At 47.6% G+C, this 24,888-nt stretch overlaps 1 protein-coding gene across 1 annotated transcript in view; it reads left to right on the top strand.

The window, feature by feature from the left end:
* chrna8 (cholinergic receptor, nicotinic, alpha 8) overlaps positions 1-24,888 on the top strand; it is a 488,191-nt gene that overhangs the window by 201,140 nt on the left and 262,163 nt on the right. The window contains exon 4 of the mRNA XM_072517257.1: positions 6,804-6,913. Within this exon, the coding sequence (XP_072373358.1) occupies positions 6,804-6,913 (110 nt within the window). The remainder of the gene's footprint in view (positions 1-6,803; positions 6,914-24,888) is intronic.

Here is a 24,888-nt window from a genome sequence, read left to right as displayed (position 1 = left end):
ACCAACAGGTACACGCAGCGTACTCTCTCCCCCGCATATCCGACATGGTCAATCGGATTGCCCAGTACAAGGTCTTTTCCACCGTGGACCTCAAGTCCGCATACCACCAGCTCCCCATCCGCCCAGGTGACCGCAAGTACACCGCCTTCGAGGCAGACGGGCGTCTATACCACTTCCTAAGGGTCCCATTTGGCGTCACGAACGGGGTCTCGGTCTTCCAACGGGAGATGGACCGAATGGTTGACCAGCACGGGTTGCAGGCCACGTTCCCGTATCTCGACAACGTAACCATCTGTGGCCACGATCAGCAGGACCACGACTCCAACCTCCAAAAGTTCCTCCAGACCGCTAACGCCCTGAACCTCACATATAACGAGGAAAAATGCGTTTTTAGCACAAACCGTTTGGCCACCCTGGGATACGTAGTGCGCAATGGAGTGATAGGCCCCGACCCCGAACGCATGCGCCCCTTTATGGAATTTCCCCTCCCCCACTGCTCCAAAGCCCTGAAACGTTGCCTGGGGTTCTTTTCATATTACGCCCAGTGGGTCCCCCAGTACGCAGACAAGGCCCGCCCGCTAATACAGTCCACTACCTTCCCCCTGTCGACAGAGGCCTGCCAGGCCTTCAGCCGCATCAAAGCGGATATCGCAAAGGCCACGATGCATGCCATCGACGAGTCCCTCCCCTTCCAGGTCGAGAGCGACGCATCCGATGTAGCTCTGGCGGCCACTCTTAACCAAGCGGGCAGACCCGTGGCCTTTTTTTCCCGGACCCTCCACGCCTCATAAATCCGCCACTCCTCAGTGGAAAAGGAAGCCCAAGCCATAGTGGAAGCTGTGCGACATTGGAGGCATTACCTGGCCGGCAGGAGATTCACTCTCCTCACCGACCAACGGTCGGTAGCCTTCATGTTCGATAATGCACAGCGGGGCAAAATTAAGAATGACAAGATCTTAAGGTGGAGGATCGAGCTCTCCACCTATAACTATGAGATCTTGTATCATCCCGGAAAGCTGAACGAGCCGTCCGATGCCCTATCCCGCGGCACATGTGCCAACGCACAAATAGACCGCCTCCAAGCCCTCCACGAGGACCTCTGCCACCTGGGGGTCACTCGATTCTACCATTTTGTAAAGTCCCGCAACCTCCACTACACTGTTGAGGAGGTCCGTACAGTCACCAGGAACTGCCACATCTGCGCAGAGTGCAAACCACACTTTTTCAGGCCGGATAGAGCGCACCTGATCAAGGCTTCCCGCCCCTTTGAATGCCTCAGTTTGGATTTCAAAGGGCCCCTCCCCTCCACCGACCGCAACGCATACTTCCTAAACGTGGTGGACGTGTACTCCCGTTTCCCCTTCGCCAACCCCTGCCCCAACATGACAGCGGCCACGGTCATTAAAGCCCTGGGCACCATCTTTACACTGTTCGGCTTCCCCGCATGCATCCATAGCGACAGGGGATCCTCCTTCATGAGTGACGAGCTGCGTCAGTTCCTGCTCAGCAAGGGCATTGCTTCGAGCAGGACGACCAGCTACAACCCCCGGGGGAACGGGTAGGTAGAGAGGGAGAACGGCATGGTCTGGAAGACCGTCCTACTGGCCCGACGGTCCAGAGATCTCCCAGTTTCCCGGTGGCAGGAAGTCCTCCCGGATGCTCTCCACTCCATCCGGTCGCTGCTGTGTACCACCACTAACCAAACGCCTCACGAGCGCTTCCTTGTCTTCCCTAGGAAGTCCTCCTCCAGAACGTCGCTGCCAACCTGGCTGGCAGCCCCAGGACCCCATCTTGCTCCGGAAACATGTGCGGGCGCACAAATCGGACCCGTTGGTAGAGAGGGTTCACCTTCTCCACGCGAACCCGCAGTACGCCTATGTGGCGTACCCCGACGGCTGACAGGACACGGTCTCCCTGCGGGACCTGGCGCCCGCCGGCAACACACACACACCCCCAACACCGATCACCCCCTCCCCGCCACCGGCGCACCCCACGACCGCCCCCTTCCCGGGGGGATCGGTCCTCCTCCCGTACCCGCCCAGGAGTAAAACAGGAACAAACATCGCAACGCTCCCGGAGATGACAGCACCCGAGCCAGCACCTGTACCACCACCGGGGCTGAGGCGATCAACGGAGAAGGCCAGACCGCCCACTCGACTCGTGGAATCCTCTTGACACCAAGAAAGCAAGAATTTTGTTGTAAAATACATTTTTTTTTCCTTATTTAGTTCTGACAAACTTGTACATAGCTAAATGTTGGGCTAAATATGTATAGCCACAGTTCGAAATTTGTTCCAGGGCCAGCCTTGTAAACCCCTACCACCATGCGAACCACCACCCCGCCGGGTTCCTTTTTAACAAGGGGTGAATGTGGTGGTATGTATTAGGGGTAATATGGTACCTGTTGAAGCCGAGAGGCTATTGGCTGACAGGTCCCGGGTCCTGGTTGGATCTGCCGACTTCTGGCTCCGCCCTGAAGGCGGAGTATAAGAGCTCGAGTTCTCCCCGCAGCCTCATCCTGTTACTGAGCTGCTGGGGAACAAGTCTCGCTTAATAAAGCCTAGATAGACTTCATCGCTTCTCGTCTCACGTAAGTCATTGTGCGCTACATACATCAGTTGTAGGATCTTGATACAAAATTCAGGTTTCAAGGGGGAGAGATTGTACTGCGTACACCAGGTCTTGAGCAGCAAAGCCAATGGTGCTGAAAGGAACCACTTGAGGCCACCCAGGAAATGGGCACAAAATCTTTTAACATGTATATTTTAATGTTACATTCCTAACGCTTCTATTTCTGCTAGCACCTACCCGGTCCACTTAGCCTCCTCAATGTACCCCTCACACCCAGGGCCTACAGGTTCAAGGATCACGTGACAGAAAACGAGACAAGGACATCAATGATAAAGAATCTAGTGCAGCGCCATTAAGGTGCCCCTTGGTCCTAAGCTCTGGAACTCACTCCCTAAATCTCTTGTTGACTGGACTGACTAGTCTAGTGATGTGGAAAATGTAATCTTCTTACAATCGCCCATTCCTGTATTTTGGACTATGAAGAGGCAATAAGCTTAGATTCGACGAGATGTGTTGAAATGTATCTCACCATGAGATAAATGTTGCAGAAAACAAAAGAGGGGATTTGGAAAAAAAGTGAAGGAAAAATCATCAGTGTTAACACTGAAACCCTTGGAAAATCTGAATCCGCCAAGTTTGGATATCTTCAAGCCTTTCGTAAGCCCACCTAGCTAAAGCTGTCCAGGTTAAGGTTATACTTGCTGCCTTGTTCACATAGACAATGTGTTCGGATCGTCCATGCAGCTCAGGCAGCTGTAAGTACCAGTTCCTGCTACCTACCACTGCGTGAGAAAGATTAGATTTGGAGGTGCTATACTGAGTGTGAATTTGAATTGAGCAACCCCACAATAACACTGCTTTATTAATTTTGAAGGTCACTGAGAGCAGTCTTGCCCAATGCGCGAGCCCCTAGCCACACGTGGCTAATTAGAAATCCAGATGTGACTAATTGCATTTCTGATTAGTAAATTTAAAAAAAATGAATATTAGACAGTGCACTCACTGGGCATTGATCACAATTATTCATATTCAGACATTACATGGGCATACTTTAACCTTTTGTGTGCATTCTGTAATGAAAGAGGAAGACAGAGAGCAGCGTGTGGGAGTGCTGTTTGACGAATGAGTTGTTTGACTTCAACAACAACAATTTATACCAAAAAACACCTTTAACGTAACAAATCATTTCCGAGAACATTTTAAAACAAAGTATGACACCGAGCCATGTAAGGAAACCTTAGATAGATTTTAAGACGTCCTTAAGGGAGGAAAGCGAGGTAACGAGATGAGAGATATAGGGAGGGAATTCTTGAACTTAAGACCTGTAGGCCACTGAAGGTGCGACCAACAATGGTGGAATGATTAAAGTCGAGGATACATCCAAATCTTAATTAGATGTGTGTAGATATCGCGGAGAGTCGTGGGGCTGAAGAATATTATAAAGTTCACTGATTCTTTGGGTGCTTAATGGTGTACAGGTTAGTCAAATAAATATACACTTTTAAAGTTCATGGGCGGGATTCTCCGACCCCACGCCAGGTCGGAGAATCGCCGGGGGCTGGCGTGAATCCCGCCCCCGCCGTGTCCCGAAGTCTCCACCACCAGAGATTTGGCGGGGGCGGGAATCGCGCCGCGCCAGTCGGCAGGCCCACCCCCACCGATTCTCCGGCCCGCGATGGGCCAAAGTCCCGCTGCTGGAATGCCTGTCCCGCCAGCGTGGATTAAACCACCTTTTGTACGGCAGGACAAGGCGGCGCGGGCAGGCTCCGAGGTCCTGAGGGGGGCACGATGCGCAGGTGGGCCTGTGCCGCGGGGGCACTCTTTTTCTTCCGCCTTCTTCATGGTCTTCACTGTGGCGGAGGCAGAAGAGACCCCCTCCCCTGTGCATGCGTGGGGATGACGTCAGCAGCCACTGACGCTTCCGCGCATGCGTCGCCCGGCGAAGTCCTTTCGGCCCCGGCAGGCGTGGCGCCAAAGGCCTTTCCCGCCAGCTGGCGGAGCGCAAACCACTCCGGCGTGGGCCTCGTCCCTCAAGGTGAGGGCTTGGCCCCTAACGGTGCGGAGACATCCGCACCTTTGGGGCGACCCAAACCCGGAGTGGTTCCCGCCACTCCATTACGCCGGAACCCCCCGCCCCACCAGGGAGGGGAGAATCCCGCCCCATATTCCTGAATTTGTGATTTTATACAGCCACAGAAAATAGGAGCAGGATAGGTCATTCAGCCTTTCGAGCCTGCTCCACAATTCAACATGATCATGGCAGATCCTCGATCACAATACCATTCTCCATGCTCACCCATGCCCTAGAGGCCTTTAGAGTCTAGAAGTCGAGCTATTTCCTTCTTATACGTGACTTAGTTTATGTGGTGCATTCTCTGCTACAATTAGTGGTTGTGGTTAAAATGGTGTCACATGTGGCTATCCAGAAATTCTATTGGACGACACTGCTTTAACCCTTGCAGTACTCTTATAAACAAAGTATTTTACAAAACAGGTGATGACAGCATCACCCCGGCAGGTTAGTCATACAGCAGAGTGTGCTATGCCACCTGTATAGTGCGTATTTAACCACTGCAGATGGAATCTTGAAATTGTATGAGCTTGACGTATATCTGCCTGTCATAGGACTGAAAGCAGAAACTGAAACATCAGGCCTGCCAACTTGACATTGGTCATGGGTTCAGAGCCTTTAGGGGCAAACCTTGGACAACAAACTGGGTTGGCAAGCAGCTGGCCTGACCCAGGGCAGCAGCAAGAGGCCTCGGCCAGTTTTAATGACCGGGCCTGTTATATATGTGGGAATACAATCTTGCTGGTTCTTCATCATGTGATGTGTAGTGCCTTCATCAGAGTGTTTGCGCCGGCTTTGGGAAGATCGGCATCTTGATTGTATTGCACAACAACCTTCATAAACCTCCCATCATGTTTTAATAGAATCCAGACTGTGGGCAACTCCATAACTTTTCTCTTCGTGCCACAAAGAAATATAACAGGGGAGAAAAATGGCCATGAGTATTGAGGCAGAAATCACTGGAAAGATGATTTTAGTTCACTAACTGTGGAATGGCCTTGGGTTCTAATTTTCTTTCATCATTTTCGCGATCTGGTCAAGGGTCTTTTAGTCAGGTGCCTCAGGGGACATGAGGTTCCTAATTAAATTATACATTTGGGGCTCACAAACAGTCAGAGGGATCACCTTCTGCTTGTCCTCACCTGTGATCTCGCTCGTGGTAAAGAAGAACTGACGGCGTTCGATGTACTGACTCCATGACTTAACCCCTTGGTTAAGTGGGTCCAGTTTCACAAGGGTGGGTATTTCCACTCATGGTTTCAATGAGTCTGACACTTGCTGGAGCTTCTCTGCTTTCTCAGTTGTTCCTTCCTTCCCCCTTCGATTCAGAACGGCTGTCGGCTGCGATCAAAAACATTTACCTCGTCACCGATTTAGTGGCTCGAGATTTTATTGATGGAAGGTAAAGGCAGATAGATAACAGGCACAGAATACTACACAGCAGATCTTTATACTTTATACTTCACTCCCTGGTCCATACTGCCTGGGGCTCTGCTCCCAGACCCTGCGCAAACTCCCCTTTAGCTGGGGTTCACATGCTACCACACGATTGGCCCTGAGCCAGTCACATGGTTGGTGGAGCCCATCCCCTTAAAGGGGCCATGCTACCAAACCATGTGATGCGGCTGCGCAGCAGATTGAAATTGTCCCAGGGAATGGAAGGAGCCCAGTAAGTGTCAACAACTTCCCACATAATGAATTGCCATCCTCTTCCATGTTTTGGAGGGTGAGGCCAAGTGAAGGTCAATGGCTCCCTCCACCATGAGAGGGAGGGTAAATCTTCCTACTACAGTGCGATGCCACAAGAGACCTCATGGCAAGTGATTTGCCAATTTTCTTTGTCCAGGATGTGCAGAAACGAAAAATAAAAATAAGGGAAAGAGACAACAAAGGATTGAATTTATACAATGACTTTCACAACCAACAAACGCAAGAATATCATAATCTTCAAAGCCTTTGAAGCTTGTTGAAGTTTGTTCAAGTATAGTCACTGTAAGTAATTGTCAGACAATGTGAAACCTACCGTGCTGTGAAAAGGCCTGAAAGTGGAGGGTTTGGTGATGGGGGGAAATAAGTTCAAATAACTAACAAATATAAAATATATCAATTTATTTTGTTAATAAATGCGTTCATTAAAACAACTATTTATTGCCTCAAATAGTACTGGACAGATTGCTACTTAAGGTGGAATGTTACTGAATATGGTGGTGTTCGCAACCTACGCTTCCCTTCAGACCTTGTGTGGGTACCAGATATTCTCCTCTATAACAGGTGAGATGGTTTTCTTTCTATTACTGTAACATTTACCTCTCGCTAAATACTTAACTGAGCTATATTTTTAAGGAAACTATAGGAAAGGATCACAATCAAATTCTATGAAAAAAAAGGCTCCTGGAACATCTTTCTTCCAACCATCCATTCAAATCTCCTCCTCCTTCAGGGACCACGCTCCAAGAAGGTGTTGCCCACCATGGACTTCCTTCAGTCCATGGCAAAGTACTGCCGTGGTTTGCTATAGCTTTCTGCAGTTGGCCAGGGATGACTTCCACTTGCCACCAAGGGTATCAGAAGGATTTCCAGGCTGATAATAAACCTGTTTGTTCACATTCTGAACACACCTTCTAAGACCATCAAATCCTGAAATGGGACTTGAACCCAAAGCTTCTGGCTCAGAGGTTGTGACAATACCATTCCGTCACTAGAACCCCAAATTTGGATGATGTACAAGTCCTGCTTTAAGATTTTCTGATTTAATGAGGTGTACTATCCATAAATTAGCATTACATGGCAGCCTAAGACATCATATTGTATTTAGACAGTGAATATGCAGGGTAATATGCTGATAAAGCGCAGTGCAATAGTCGTTTGGGAGCGCAGAACTTTGGTATTGTTCAAACAATACATTTTGTCAAAGCTTTTCATTTTGCACTCATCAGGGCATGAATTCTAGTGATTGTCCTGATGAGTGCAAGGTGAAAAGTTTCGACAGAATGTCTTTTTTCAGAAATATGAAAATACAGCCTGAATGCCCCCAGTTGTAGGCCTGGCCGGTCGGTGTCACTGTATCCTGAATTGAGATCTGCTGCCTTTGTGCTGGGTCAACATTTTATTGGATTCGATGTGAAGGTATTTACCAACTTTGTCTAAACTTCTAACTTGCATTAAATCTATATGTCCAATTTTCTTCTTGCTTGATTCACCTACTAAGTAGTTTCTGATGAAAAGAATTCTTCCTCCACTGCCAACACATTTCCTGCTGATGAAACATATCTCCATAGTTGGAGGTGACGGTCTCTTCTGCTCTCAGTCTTCCTGAGCTGATGAGAGTGTTGGGCCAAAACCTGTGCAGATCAGTTTGACAAGCTGTCCCCTGTCCGATGTCTTCATGAACTCATCGAGATGTTAGGGCCAGAGGACAGAATTGGTCCACTTTGAAAAACTTTTTTCAGCCCAAAATGATGAGCTGTTCAGTGCCTTAGAGAAAAGCGCTGTTTCATTGGATCCCTACAGTGCAGAAGGAGGCCATTCAGCCCATCTAGTCTGCACCAACCCTCTGAAAGAGCACCCTATCTAGGCCCAATCCCCTGCCGTATCCCCGTAACCTCACCTAACCTTTGGACACAAAGGGGCAATTTATCATGGCCAATCCACCTAACCTGCACATCTTTGGACTGTGGGAGGAAACCGGAGCACCCGGAGGAAACCCACGCAGACACATGGAGAACGTGCAAACGCCACGCAGGCGGTGACACAAGGCCAGTATTGAGCCTGGGTCCCTGCCGCTGTGAGGCAACAGTGTTAAGCACTATGCCACTGTACTGGCTTAAAAATGTGGCTGACAGGTTGGAGACAGTGGAAGTCTCCAGTAGCAATAAAAGACGGTTACCAGTTAATGTTCCACAGTCCAAAGATCTGCAGGCTAGCTGGATTGACCATGATTAATGTGTGGGGATTCAGATATAGTGCATGTAGAGTGTTCATTCGGAGGGTCAGTGCAGACTTGATGATCCCAATGGCCTCCTTCTACACTGCAGGGATTCAATGTATAAACCTGCAAAATTTGGTCCGGGTGTCACAGATTACCAAAAAATGGTGGTTGATGGCATTGGTGAGATATCTTTAGATACTCCAGTTTAGCTATTGATACAGAAGTTAAGAAGGGAGAAAAGACATATGTCTCTTTACAGTTGGGAATGATTTACTGGGCCCGGATTGGACAAATAGATAGGGGAAGCAGCGGGAATTGCGGATCTCCTCCGAATGTTTTGGTAGTTCAGAAAAACGTTCGGATGAAGCTTATCACCGTAGCTGGAGGTGACAGTCTCTTCTGCTCTAGTCCACTTGAACTGATGAGAGTATTAGGCCAAAACATGTAAAGATCAGTTTGAAAAGCTTTCCCCTGTCCATTGTCTTCATGAACTTATTATGATGTTGGGCCAGAGGCCAGAATTAGTACATTTTGAGAAAGATTCTTTTGCCCTCAATGATTTTTCCCACTTGAGAGTATATATCTTAATATAGTTTTTTTTTTAAAAACTGATTTAAGTGTTGTGGACCTCACTGGCTAGGCCTGCCTTTAATGCCCATCCCTAGTTTCCCTTGAGAAGGTGTCGGTGAGCTGCCTTCTTGAACTGTTGCAGTCCCTGAGGTGCAGGTACACCCACAATGTTGCTAGGAAGCATACTCCAGGATTTTAATCCAGCGTCATTGAAGGAACAGCGATATATTTCCAAGTCAGGATGGTGCATGACTTGGAGGAGATCCTCCAGGTGGTGATGTTCCCTGGTTTCTGCTGCCCTTCTCCTTATGGAAGGTAGTGGTCATAGGTTTGGAAGGTGCTGCCGAAGGAACCTTGGTGAGTTCTTGCAGTGCATCTTCTGGATGGTACACACGGCTGCCACTGTTTGTCAGTGGTGCAGGGATTTAATGTTTGTGGAAGGGACAGCAATCAATTGGGTTGCTTTGTACTGGAGTTGTCGAGCCTCTTGATTGTTATTGGAGTTGCATTCATTCAGGCAAGTTGAGATATTCCATCACATTCCTGACTTGTGCCTTGTAGATGGTGGACAGGTTTTGGTGAGTCAGGAGGTAAGTTACTTGCCGCAGGAGTCCTAGCCTCTGACCTACTCTTGTACCACAGTCTTTATATGATTCATCCAGTTCGGTTTCTGGTCAATGGTAGTCCCCAGGATGTTGATAGTTGCATAAGTTCAATCACTTATTCAACTGTTCATTATCAAGAGACAGACATTGAAGGTTAACCCTCTTGTTTCCATCCAAAAGCCATATAGCCATCTGCTGGCTTAACATTTGCTAGAGTGTCCTTAACCTGGATCAAAATATGGGTCATAAGGTCCCAGTTTATTAGGCTTTCAAAATGTCTTGTACAAGAGCCTGTGCTAAAACCATGCCCTTGGCAGAGTTAATAGGCCCGGAAGCCTTCCAAGGCAGATATAATAGAGAAAATCAAATCTTACTTTAATAAGCTTCTCTTTGTAAAAACAGTAAGGTCAATTCAGATAGCTTAATATCACCATTTTCACAAACTCTGAAGATGCAGCTGAAGACATCCACTTTTAAATGACGAAAAGGCAGCACCTCAAGTTCGATCCCTGATCAACTTATTATTGTAAAGTTTCTAACATCTACTTCTGTGGTCTGAGAATGCAAAATTACTTATTTAAAAAATAAATGATCATCATGAGGCAGAGTATGGCAGTTGGGCATCCATTTTAAAGTAGTCCGATCGTGTTTCACATCGTGCAACTTGCCTTCGACTTCCTTTTTACACGTAGACTGAAGTTATTTTCTGACCTTGTTTTGAGCAGTTTGATAACTCCTTTTCCACCTGAAGTATGTTAAATGAAAACAGCCTTGCTAACAATCCAACAGCTCTTGACAGGAGGACTCCGAGTTGCTACATATTTCTACCTCTACTGACACTCGAGCTTTCCTTCCCACCCCACAGTCTTACAGCAAAAAGAAATGCAATATTTGAAGCTATTTTAGGAATCACCCTGTGATGCTATCTTATTCTTTGCCCTGCCCAATTAAATCGCCGAAGAATGCACAAGTCTAAAATTTTAAAAATAATGACCTCTGTTTTCACATAGGATCAGGAGGAGGTCCACGAGCCATTGGGGTTTGTTGGATGGATTTGCAGGTTGATATTATTTGGCCACCTTCCGAATGACACCTTGCTTTGCCGTACAGTCCTGAGGTGGAACATGAACCTAGAACCTCTGGGCCGTCAGCAGGACACAATGTGTAACTTCAAAATGGAGATTGAATCATGTCCGTGTACCCGTGCTCAAATTATCCTAAATCGCACGACGCTTGCAGATTACATTTGGTCATAACTCCTAGTGTAACTGCATCATGGGAGATTGACCAATAAATATTAATTATAGAATCACACTGCTTTTGTTGAAGCTGCTCTGTAGCAGGATTGCGATTCATCCCCATTGTTATCCATGTGGAGAGAGGTCTTCTCACCTTGATCAATTTGATAGTGCTGGATGCCATGCAGATGGTTAATGCGGAGATAATTAGGAATTATGTAATGGCTGTGTCACTTGTTTGGCCCTCTGTCCCAGGCTAGGTTCCTGATTTGGTCTGAGTTAGCTGTATCCAGCCAAGGCAGATCTATTGGCGCGAGAGGTGACCTCACTATTCTTATGCTGGAGATTGGATTGGATTGGATTTGTTTATTGTCACGTGTACCGAGGTACAGTGAAAAGTATTTTTCTGCGAGCAGCTCAAACAGATCATTAAGTACATGAAAATAAAATAAAAGAAAATACATAATAGGGCAACACAATGTAAATAAATAGACACCGGCATCGGGTGAAGCATACAGGGGTGCAGAATTAATCAGGTCAGTCCATAAGAGTGTGGTTTAGGAGTCTGGTAACAGCGGGGAGGAAGCTGTTTTTGAGTCTGTTCATGTTTTTTCTCAGACTTTTGTATCTCCTGCCCGATGGAAGAAGTTGGAAGGGTGAGTAAGCTGGGTGCGATAGGTCTTTGATTATGCTGCCCTCTTTCCCCAGGCAGAGGGAGGTGTAGATGGAGTCAATGGATGGGAGGCAGGTTTGTGTGATGGACTGGGCTGTGTCCACGACTCTCTGAAGTTTTTTGCAGTCTTGGTCTGAGCAATTGCCATAGCAGGCTGTGATGCAGCCAGATAGGATGTTTTCTATGGTGCATCTGTAAAAGTTGGTAAGAGTTAATGTGGACATGCCGAATTTCCTTAGTTTCCTGAGGACGTACAGGTGCTGTTGTGCTGTCTTGGTGGTAGTGTCAGCGTGGGTGGACCAGGACAGATTTTTGGCAATGTTCACAGCTAGGAATTTGCAGCTGTCAACCATCTCCGCCTCGGCCCGTTGATGCTGACAGGGGTGTGTACAGTACTTTACTTCCTGAAGTCAATTACCAGCTCTTTAGTTTTGCTGGCATTGAGGGATAGATTGTTGTCGCTACACCACTCCACTAGGTTCTCTATCTCCCTCCTGTATTCTGACTCGTCGTTATTCGAGATCCGGCCCACTATGGTCATGTTGTCAGCAAACTTGTAGATGGAGTTGGAACCAAATTTTGCCACGCAGTCGTGTGTACAGGGCGTATAGTAGAGGGCTAAGTACGCAGCCTTGCGGGGCCCCAGTATTGAGGACTATTGTGGAGGAGCTGTTGTTGTTTATTCTTACTGATTGTGGTCTTTGGGTCAGAAAGTCGAGGATCCAGTTGCAAAGACAAAGATTGGGAAAGACATACCAAGTTCCTGCCCTAATTATTACCCAGTGACCTCTACAGAGTCTTGCAGATATCTGGACACCAGTAAAGTTCAGCTGTGATGGCAGCCCAGTGTTAACTAATTGGGCTTAAATGTTATTCATAGCCACAAGGCTGAGGTCGTATAAGGCTAATAGTGCCTTGCTTATACAATGTATTCCAAGAGAGATGGGGAAGGTTAAGAAAGGCTGTGTGTTTCAGTTCTTGTTGAGGAGCTTATCACCAAGAATAGAGATTACATCAGTGGAATTTTCATGGGAGTTTTCCAGCAGTAAAGTAGAGGAACCCTACTCAGGGTTTTCACTGAAGCTTCAGTGGGAGACAAGGAAAACTGGGTCGCATTTCAAGTGATATATTTTTGACATTCTTCTGTCTGCTAGATTAGCTGAGGCATTAACCCAATAAAAAGGCTGCATTAAAATAATGGAAGGAGATACATTTTATGGGCCATTAGCATCAGTCATCCTTTAATAACTATAACAGTAATTTGCAGACCGATGAATCACAAATTATGACTCAATTGTCAAATTTCTGATGGCTCGTCAATTGCGTTTAAAAAAATAAAAGGCTTTGAAGTATATCCAGATTTATAGTTTTATTTTCCAAAGCAGACCAATTTTTCATAAAAAATTTCCAACAATAGCTTGATTGGATGAGAAAACTAATTTCAGGATTTGATCCTCTTGGGTGACACGGGGGTGCAGTGGTTAGCACCGCTGCCTCACGGCGCCGAGGAACCGGGTTCGATCCCGGCCCCGGGTCACTGTCCGTGTGGAGGTTGCACATTCGCCCCGTGTCTGCATGGATCTAAACCACATGATCAAAGATGTGCAGGGTAGGTGGATTAACCACACTAAATTGCCCCTAAATTGGAACTTTAAAAAAAAATGTTGATCCCTTTTATCAGTTTAAATGATTATAATGGTGAAATTATTCATTCAGGAAAACAAGAAGACAATTAAATGTAAAATGACATGAATTATGAAGGTCACATTCATACTTCTATCAGGACAAATCTCGTAGATAATAATGGTTACCTTTGAGTGATTGTACAGTCCATATTTGAGCGTTTTCAGAGCAGTAATCTATATAGAAACTCTTGGTTAAGCTAACACTCAAGAGTACAACTTGCATAGCTTATAACCACCATCTGACTATTAAGTATGCACTGTGTGGTATCTACAGGACAAAAGTCATAATGTGTTATCTGGAAGTTAAGTGCTCAACTGAAACTAGTTTATTCCGGTTTGCTTACATACATGCATACACAATTACACTCCTCCCTCCTCAAAGAAAAAGTTACACAAAGTTAAAATTCCACACAACCTATATACATTTCTTGCTTTTCATTCAATTACAAATCCAATTTAACCACTGGTCTCCTATTCCTAAGACGATACTGCCTTTCTTGACACAAACTTTCAGAACTTGGGCAAAGACCTTGACCTATTTTGGCTTGAGTTTCAGAAGACGTTTCCTCAATCAAAGACTCTTGACCTTTAATTGAACTTTCCACTGCATCAGGCATAACTGTTTGACTCTAACTTGGAACTGAACTGGTTTTGGGAACTACTTGTGTTGATGTAATTATTGGCGTTCTATTTGTAACCCAGCTATTCGACGCATCCAATGCATTTGATTTTTCCATATGTAAAATTCCATGACTGAACATCTTGACCAAACAAATATGTGCGAGCACCACATATTTGCACAGCTCTTGGTGGCCACTTCAACCACTTGTGATGATTTTCTTTCACCTTAACCTTCTGGTTCAACTTCAGACTTATTTCTCTCACTCAACCCCGATCATGACTCTCTGCCAGGAGGATCCCTCGGTAAATCGCTGCCATGCATCTTGTCGATGCCACTGCTGCCACTGGGCACCAATCTTAGATGGTGTTGAACTTCGAAAGTGCTGTTGGTACTTCACTCATCCAGGCAACCAGAGAGTATTCCATCACCATCCTGTTATGATCCCAGGTGATGTTAGTGCTCGACAAGTCAGATCCCAGGCTTGATGGATCTTCACTTTTAATTTTTTTTAGAAACTGCGGAAGGAAGTTACTGAACAAATTCACAGGAGTCTGCTGTGAAGTTTTAACACAAATAATCGAACATTTATTAAAAAAGAAAAAAAAACTATATTCCACCAGACAAAAAGGTTGGAAAGATCTCAATTTCAACACAAGAAAATGATTTAAATCACACTATTGCTTTACTCCAGCAATAGGTTTACAGCCACGTATAAATTCGGAAAGATTTAAAAGAAAATGGACGGATTCTCCGCCGGTGGGATGCTCTGTTTTGTCTGCAGCCTCGGGGTTGCACAATGGCGTGGGGCTGCCCCACAATGGGAAACCCCATTGACCGGCTGGCGTAATGGAGCATCCCGCTGACGGGTTGAGGCAGAAATAGAACAATACAGCGCAGTACAGGCCCTTCGGCCCACGATGTTGCACCGAAACAAAAGCCATCTAACCTACACTATACCATTATCATCCATATGTTTATCCAATAAACTTTTAAATGCCCTCAATGTTGGCGCGTTCACTACTGTAGCAGGTAGGGCATTCCACGGCCTCACTACTCTTTGCATAAAGAACCTACCTCTGACCTCTGTCCTATATCTATTACCCCTCAGTTTAAAGCTATGTCCCCTCGTGCCAGCCATTTCCACCCGCGGGAGAAGGCTCTCACTGTCCACCTTATCCAAATCCCTGATCATTTTGTATGCCTCTATTAAGTCTCCTCTTAACCTTCTTCTCTCCAATGAAAACAACCTCAAGTCCATCAGCCTTTCCTCATAAGATTTTCCCTCCATACCAGGCAACATCCTGGTAAATCTCCTCTGCACCCGCTCCAAAGCCTCCACGTCCTTCCTATAATGCGGTGACCAGAACTGTACGCAATACTCCAAATGCGGCCGTACCAGAGTTCTGTACAGCTGCAACATGACCTCCTGACTCCGGAACTCAATCCCTCTACCAATAAAGGCCAACACTCCATAGGCCTTCTTCACAACCCTATCAACCTGGCTGGCGGGGCGGAGTATCCCGCCCAATATCTAACTTATACTCTACTATTCAGAATAAGTATGAGGTACATATGAATAAAGAGGCGACCTATGGTCAGGCACACTACACTCCAACATAATTGAAAGATGTGACCAAATCAGATTCCATGGGTTTTGCAACAGCCCACCCAGATAATTGACACAATGTAAGCTAACCAGCCATACAGAAATTTCCTTTCGCACGGGAGTTTCCATTCTCCATATTTGAAAAACTTGCCTTGGAATTCTCTCCACGTTTTGCTCCCATTAGGACGGCTTCAACAAGGATCCCCCTCCTGAGTTTCGCTCTCCCCTTCCGAGAACTCTTTCTCCTGGATTTCGGAATACACTCAAGCTTAACCTCCCAAGCACACTTTTAGATCTTCAGCCGTGACAAGCAGAACACCCACTGCTCCAAAAGGCCCGCAGTAAGGAATCACCAACCTCCTACTGACTTCTCAGATCTTCGGGGCTTCTCTCAAGCCCACTTCATTTCAAGTCTGCTCCTCACAGATCTCTTTTAACTTGGAGCATTTTTTTCTGCCCCTGCCATTTATCATGACTAAATGGGCTCTATCTCTGATCCCTGCCTTTGCCCGTACTGGGACTTTCACCTGGGTTATATTTCTGCACCACTCTCAGGTTTGGGACCTTCGCCACGGAACATCTCTGGAATGGCGCGTTGGTTCAGGTCACCTGTCCTGCAGTTTTGCACCGTTTCACTTCTTTGCTTTCTTTCTGTGCGCAGGACTAATTCCGGGCCTAAAGAACACTAAAAGGACAAACTGTGAACATGGACCTCTTTCCTGGCCAGTGCCTGCACGACAGGCCTGAGCTCTGTAAAAGGAAAACCCAAACTGTGCATGTGCAGCCAGTTCCCAGCTGGTTCAGATGCAGCCGTCCATTTCCCATGGGCAATCTCGTTTCCTGAACTGTGACGGCCGGCTCAAAACGAAAATAACTATCGGATTTCATTACAGTCCTGACTGAATACGCAGATTGATTTTAAAGATGAGTTTTGCTGTACATGCTGTGGACAACATATTCTGTGTGAAAATGAAAAGAAAAAAATACTGGAAAAATGAGCAACATAGAGTTAATGGGGATTCAGTGGGGGAAAAAACAGCGTCCCGTTTTGGGCATGTTTAGAGGGGTGTTTCTTGGTGCCTGCAGCCGCGGGAATGACCCCGCTATCAAACGGGACTCTTTGTTTGGCCTCAGGGAGGAACTCCTCGCCAGACTTGCCTTCATTTCCTGCACTGACGAGCTCAGCTAGTGTGCAGGAAGAAATCGGGGAGCCAACTTACCTGTTAGGGGTTCCTCTCGCACCTCCTCACCCTACCTCATAAGGGCTCCCCTGGACCCCAATCCTGGCATGGGGAATCTGGTATCCAGGTGCCCTGGCTCTGCAGTGCCAAGGTGCCCAGGTGTCAGTGGGAGTGTCAGGGCACCACAGTGCCCAGAGCTCCACCACCCGGGAGCCTCCAATGGCCTGGGAGGCCGCCCCAGGAGCCGTTACGCCTGGCCCACGCTGGGTCACTGTCTGTCCGCATTTTGCACGTTCTCCCCATGTCTGCATGGATTTCCTCCAGGTGCTCCAGTTTTCTCCCACAGTCCAAAGACGTGCAGGATAGGTGGATTGGCCATGCTAAATTGTCCTTAGTGTCCAAAAAAGGTTAGGAGGGGTTATTGGGTTACAGGGATGGGGTGGAAGTGAGGGCTTAAATAGGTCGGTGCAGATTCGATGGGCCGAATGGCCTCCTCCTGCACTGTATGTTCTAAGTTCTAATCGACGCCATGGTGAAGTCTCCCAGGCGCAGGCGTTGATTCCCGGGCCTCGGGAGCATCGGGCACCAAATTATTTAAATGAGCCTAACTGCTCATTTAAATATGTAAATCTGGATCTCGCCCAGCAAGGATCTCGTCAAATCTCGTGAGTCATTCCAAGTGCTGCAAACGTCGCGAGAGGCCTCATCGAATCGGGAGCTACGAGGCCGTTCGATTGCGCCCAATGTATCCGGTCAGTTTCCTTTCAGATCTGCTTGGTTGGAGGAGAAAGGAGCCTTTACCAGTCAAAAAATAACTGAGGCTGAGATGTAGCACTATTGATTGAATGGTTATAAACATTTCTAAATATGTTTCAAAATTCAAGAAGCCAAATTATAGAGAAAATTGAGGCAAATGAAGCACTTAACTCAGAAAATAAAACCATGTCATTTCATTTTAGCCTCAATCTCCCAGACCATGGATTCACCCTAGTTTTACAGCAAGTTGTTCAGGCAAATTGAGCAAATTAAAAGTGACATATTGTTTTCTGACATTTTCCGATGGTTCATTACTGCCTGGGTGATTCTTGAGAATTAGAAGCCTGTTCCTGTGGCTCTACTGTTCAAAATAGAAAAGGAGACAGTTCCTGGGATTACTGGTCCCAATTTAACTGGAGTTACAGGAAAGATAGTGGAAAGCATCACATGAAATAATATGAAGAAACAATTTGCGAGTTTCACTGCTGCTATCGGGGATTCTCAACCTGACTATCAGCGACATAGATCAATGTCAGGACAAGTCAATTACATTTTTGATTTTGTGACTAAAACGATGTATACTAACAATTATTGTGTATTTGTATTCCCGAAAGCTGTTGATAATGACCCTCGAATAGCTGTGAAACATTAATATTATGGGAAATTGCACCATGGGTTGTAAATCGTTTGAAATGACATGAAAACTTAAATATTGACCATAAGGGGGATATTGCTACATTGCTAGGTGATTTAAGTAAATCAAAGCAAATGGGGTCATGGCAGTAGGTATCATTTCATGAGCCCTGTCACGCATTAGGGCCCAGTAAACCAAGAATTATGTAAGTTCTTTTTTAAAGTAGGGCATTGAGACCAGCCTAAACAACACTGAGAAGTATGAAACAGTTCACTTTGAAGGAGCAATGCAATCAAAAACGTTTATGATTTACTCAACTCTGTCTCCAGCAAAGCCTACAGAAGTAGCCAATATCACCAAGTCAACAATATGAAAGTCAAATTTCAAACTATGCGCAGTTTGCGCGTGGATTAAACTCATGACATTGGCATCATCAACCGTACCCTGTGAGCATAGAATCAGAGGATTTACAGTGCAGAAGGAGGCCATTCGGCCAACTGAGTCTGCACCGGTCCTTGGAAAGAGCACTCTACTAAAGCGGTGTACACTAACAATCATGCAATCATTGTGTGCGCCCATGCCTCCACCCTATCCCCCGAACCCACAAACCCCACCGAATATTTAGGACACTAAGGGACAATTTAGCTTGGCCAATCCACCTAACCTGCACATGTTTGGATTGTGGGATGCAACCGGAGTACCCGGAGGAAACCCACACAGACACGGAGAGAACGTGCAGACTCCGCACAGACAGTGACCCGAGGCCAGAATTGAACCTGGGACCCTGGAGCTGTGGGGCAGCAGCGCTAACCACTGTGCCACTGTTTGTTTTGGAAACCACTCAGCAATCACCATCTTAAAACAAACTTTGTGCAGAGCAGTCCAAATGAAGCAAGCTGAACTCTACCGGGATGCAATTGAGTCATTTCGCTTAAAGGAGAAACACTGCTGGTTTCAGGGATTTCTGTTACCGTTTGATAGATAGAGAGAACATCGATAGATTTTTATCTAATTGGTTTTAATGTCAAATTATCTGGCAAATGACAATGGGGCTTAGAGTGCTCAATGTTATTTAAGTGAAAATGATATAAGGTCAGGTGAGGGTAGATGTATGATGATGCAGGGGCCACTGTTTAAAAATAAAGGGTCAGCAATTAAAAAGAGAAATTGGGATTTTATTTCTTTCAAAGGGTTGTGAGAGTTTGGAATTCTCTTTCTGTAAAGGTGGTTGAGGCAGAGTCTTCGAATGTCTTTAATGCAGAAATAGATAGATTCTTGCGAAGCATGGGGGTGAAAGGTTATCAGGGTTAGGCTGGAAATTGGGGTTGGGGTTCCAATCAGATCAGCCTTGATCTTATTAAAGTGAACTGGGGTGTGTTCCAGCAGTAAGTAGATGAGACATTCAGGGGGTGCAAAGGAGCAGGTGACGTGGCAGATGATACCCTGATATCAGATGCCAGTGATAATCATCATGATGACCATCTACATGAAGTTCCATTGAGAACCAGGGAAGCTGTGATCAAGCTAAACACAGGCAAATGCATCGAGAAAATGGCAAAATTCCAGTTCTTCAGAATGGCGCACACACCTGATGAAGTCAAGCCGAGCCCTAAAGGAATCACCGCTATCTGTGGGACGGAAACCCTGAGAGGTAAGAGAGATTTGAGAAGTTTCCTTGACTTGACCTAGTAGATGAGCTCCTTTATAGCGCATGTGTCAGAGCGCACTGCAAACCTGTGGGAGTTGATGAAAGAAGATGCAGAGTACCAGTGGTCAGAGTCACACAACAGGAGTTTCAACACACTCAGAAAGGTAATATACCCGGATGCAAATCTGTCATACTATGTCAGAAAGAAACCTGTCACTCTGCAAGTCGCTGCGTCGGCAAAAGGACTGGGAACAGCCATGCTACAAGAGGAAAAGCCAATGGTATTCACATCCAAAGCTCTAACCTCAGCTGAGACCTGGTATGCCAGCATAGAATGAGCTTTGGCAGTCGTGTATGGTTGTGAGAGGTTCCATACATATTTTAGATGAGAAAGTTCATAGCGGAGATTGATGATCATCCTCTGGAGCAGATCTACAACAAGAATCTGAGTAAAGCTCCAATATGAATATAGAGGTTATGCTGGAATGTTCAAAGTAAAAACTTCATTCCGAAATACAAGTAAGAGAACTGCTACTGGTGGATACCCCATCTCAGTTGTCACCAAAGGAGAGATATGAGATTGGAGGTCTAGGTATAAAAATTCATCACCTAATTTCTAAAATAATCATTTGTGGGGTGTGGATAGGTGAGCATTTAATGCCCATCCCTGATTGCCCTTGAGAGGGTGGTGGCCTTCTTGAACCTGCTGCAATCCATTTGGTGTAGGTATACCCACAGTGCTATTAGGGAGGGAGCTCCAGGGCTTTGACCCAGCGATAGCGAAGGAACAGTGAAATATTCTCAAGTTGGGATGGTGCATGAGGTGAACTTTCAGAGTGTGGTGTTCCCATGTATCTGCTGTCCTTGTCCTTCTGGATAATAGTGGCCATTGGTGTTGTCTAAGAAGCCTTGGTGAGTTCCTGCAGTACATCAGTACACATGGCTGCCACAATTCGTTCATGGTAGAGGGAGTGAATGTTTGTAAATGGGGTGCCAATCAAGCAGGCTATTTTGTCCTTGGTGGTGTCGAACTTCTATGGTGTTTTTGGAGATGCACCCATCCACGAAAGTGGATAGTATTCCATCACATTTCTAACTTGTGCCTTGTAGATGGTAGACAGGCATGGGGGGGTCAGGAGGTGAGTTACTCGCAGCAGGTTTCCTAGCCTCTGACCTGCTCTTATAGCCATAATATTCATATGGTTAGTCCAAATTCTGGTCAATGGCAACCTTCAGGGTGTTGACAGTGGGAGATTCAGCAATGATAGTGCCATTGAATGTCATTGGTGCTTAGATTCTCTCTTGTTGGGGATATTGATTGTTTGGCACTTGTGTGGCGCGAAAGTTACTTGCCACTTGTCAGCCCAAGCGTGGATATTGTCCAGGTCTTTCTGCATTTGGACATGGACAGCTTTGGCACCTTAAGAGTCGCAAATGCTGCTGACCATTGTGAAATCATCAGCGTGCATCCCCATTTTTGATGGAAAGGAGGTCATCGATGAAGCAGCTAATGATGGTTGGACTTAAGACATTCACCTAGTGAATGTAACACCAGTAAACTGAGGTGAAATTAGAGATGCGTCCAGCAAAGACAAGGAGCTGCAGGTGTTCTTTCAGCAAGAGGTCAAGAGCTAGCCTGATAAGATACATCAAACACAACCAGCAGTACTGGGTTATTAGAGGTAACATCTCAATGGAAGCTTGTGTTCTGCTAGTATCAGGGCCGGTAGAGTAGTGGGGAGCGACTTGGTAACAGGTCTGTGGATTCGGGGTGTCCCTCTCAGGATTGGCGTGGCCTGGCTCAGACAGCTATTGCAGCAATATTTGTTTTAAATGCACCCATTTGGTACAAGTTACAGGCCCCTGGCTGCTCACCCTGCAGACTGCTCACTGTGTCCTGTAAATATTCACAGAGCCTCTGGTTATTTGGGAGTCCACCCAGGCCGCCCATCTGGAAACCTTCAGATCGCAGCTGACCCAGCAATGGGATGGGCATGGCCAAGCTCAATCAGTGACACACCAGGTACTGCCACTCCTCAGTTCACTCATCAGCAGCGCAGCCCCACTGCAGGTGAAGCAGGACACATGCACCATGTCATTTGGCACCTTCCCCGGCACACTGCCCCTCTCAGGGCAGAGGCCTCACCAGTGACACGATCAGCCAGCCTTCTCTGCAAGACTCCCTGCTCCTATCCATCCTGCCCCGGGACAGGTTATCACAACATGTCTGTCATACCCAGGATCCACATCATATTGCATCTATGCTCCCAGCAGATGCACAATCCCCTCCCTCACCCCAATCTGTAGGACCTGTCCACACACAAGCCTCTAAGCATGGGTGCGTTTGTTGTCACATGGTTACACTCTCCACCGCCCATCCCTGCTGGCAGGATAACACATGGCCCACCCAATGAAGACACTCACAGTAGACCGCACTGGGGAAACATGACAGGGGCCGCAGAGACTATTGCTGACACGGATTGCGACAGCCACTGATACCCCTGTTGACAGAGGCGGGTGGTGAGGTTCGAGGCTCCCCACATCACAATGCCAATGCCACCTCTGATGGGGATAGACGTGCAGTGTGGCAGGCAACATGTCGGGGGGAAACGGCTGAGAGGTGGGGATGGGTTTAGGGGACATGTGGAAGGTGAAGCTGAAGTGCAACTCGATGAAATGCAGGTCACCATGTAGCCTATTGGATTTGGATGGGCAACGGAATACTCATCTTGCTAACATGCCTTATGTTATCACCTCCTGCAGAGAATGAATTTCAGAGTACAGCCAGCAATTCTCACTGTCTACCTGGCCGCAGCCGCTGGTACGGACACACAGAGGCTGGAGGCACAGGGCCTGCTCAGAGAGAACGCTGCACATGAAGCTCAAGTGCCGGCCGATCAACAGACCAAGGATGAGGTGTGAAGGATGCGCCACATCAGGGCACGTGTCTACCGTCGGCATCTGTCCTTCGAGGAGCTGCCAGTCTGACTATGCCGCCAAAGACTTTGGCTAACCAGGGAGACCATGCGCCACCTGGTAGCGCTATTTACACCATGGGGTATGGAGGAAGATAGCCACTCCCGGTAGCCATCAAGGTGATGGGGTCCTGAACTTTTATGCCTCTGGGTCTTTCCAGGGGCCGAGCGGGGACCTGTCCGGGATCTCAGACATCTGCACACAGTGTATCTGTGCTGTGATGGATGCCCGGGCAGTGGACTATATAAACTCCAGTCTGGACTGGGCACAGCAACATGCCTGGGCAGCAGGATTCTCCGCCATCGCTGGCATGCCCAGGTCCAGGGGGTGATTCATGGCAGTCATGTCCCCTACGAGCACCGGCACATCACGCGGTGCCTTCATCAATTGGAAGGGTTTCCTCTCCCTGAATGTTAGCTGGTGTGTGACCACCAGCTCCACAGCATGCACATCTGCATCCAATTTCCAGGCAATATGCATGGCGCATACATCCTGGTGAACAAGTCGGTTCCCAGCACGATTGAGGCGCCCCCTCGGGTGAGGGGTTTGTTCCTGAGCGACAAGACTTACCGGCTGAGGTATTGACTAATCACGCCTGTCTGACTAATAACGACTGAGGTGCAGACCCATTATAACAACGCCCATGCAGCAACCAGGAGAGTCATTGAGAGGTGCATTGGCACCCTCAAAATACACTTCTGATGCCTGGACCGCTCCAGTGGGGCTCTCCAATATAGCCCCAGGAGGGTCTCTAACCTCGTGCTGGCCTGCTGCATCCTGCACAATATCGCGTAGCAGAAGGGGACATGCTGGAGAAGGAAGAAGGATGCCAGGCCTCATCTGATGAGTAGGAAGGGCAGGGTGTCCAGGAAGGACCTGGCATGGAGCCCGGGCTGGCAGGGCAGGCCACCCAACGTGAGCTCCAGAGCCGCTGCACACGGGGCAACCTCATCACCTCCAGATTTGCCTACAAGGAGGCCTGGCCACTGGCAGCTTCGCCACTCTGTCCCACCTCTCCATACTCTTCCCCACCCCACACCCCCTTCCAAGTGATTGCCTCTTGCATCCTCCCCTGTCCCTCCTCCCGTCGCAGCACCCCCGTCGCTCCTCCCTTCATTCCATCCCACTAGCCCAGCTCCCCCTCTTCCCTCCGAGGGTCCCCCTTGAATCACTACAATGTGTTGGCCCTGGGCAAACAGTATCAGCAGGTCTTGTCCACGGGATGGAGGATGATGACGACTCTCTGGTGCTCCTCACCGTTGGCAAAGTCTGACTCCTGCCTTCAGGATCACCTTCCAATGTCCACTTGGGTGCTCCTGCATGTGTGCTGGCCAATCCATCTCACAGGCCCATATGTCCTTTGGGGAGGTGGAGGTAGGGGTGTAGTTATGGAGATGGTGAGCAGTGTTGGGTCACACGATGGGTCAGCTGTCCTACAAGGTGACCACACACTTCTGGACCTGTTGCCTGCCACCTCTGAAGGTGACTCCAGGCAGAAAGTTAAATTGTTCTGGAAGCTCTGCTCCATGCCATCCTCCGACACCCCCACCACAAACCTCCCCCCCCCACCCCCAACCTGGCAAACGCTCTACAACCAGCCCAGCCCATCCCTCACACCCTTCAGACAGAGGATTGGGACATGTTGGAATGTTGGTGAAAAGATGTTTAATCGTGACAATCTGCAATTTTTGTGTCCTGACCCCTACCTCTAACCTATGTGCTGCACTCATGCCAACTTAACTGGTGTTTAACTTTTTTATCTTATATGGCCCACCACTCCTTCTAGGTGTTTCCCCAGACAATAAACAGACATGGAGGCAGCCTGCTGTCATCTTGCCCTCTGACCTGAGATACCTTTGTTGGCCGTCCTCTGGAGGGCCTGGGCCTGGATGGGCTGGGCCAATCTTCAGGTGTCACAGATGACGAGGTATCACCCTGTTCTGCCAGCTGCCCATCAGATGCTCCAGTGTAAGTTGTGGAGGGGGGTTCAGAAGCACTGAAGTGTTCCAGCACCTCCCATGTGTGAGGCACCGACATGGGCCCCATCACTTCCTCCTCTCTCGGGGTGCTCTCTGGTCCCCGGGCTGTTCCATGGGATGGAGGTGAGGCCAGAGTGAGCTCCAG

Source organism: Scyliorhinus torazame, chromosome 9 (assembly GCF_047496885.1).
Source record: "Scyliorhinus torazame isolate Kashiwa2021f chromosome 9, sScyTor2.1, whole genome shotgun sequence".
Lineage (NCBI taxonomy): Eukaryota > Metazoa > Chordata > Chondrichthyes > Carcharhiniformes > Scyliorhinidae > Scyliorhinus > Scyliorhinus torazame.
This window is presented reverse-complemented; position numbering and strand designations above follow the sequence as displayed.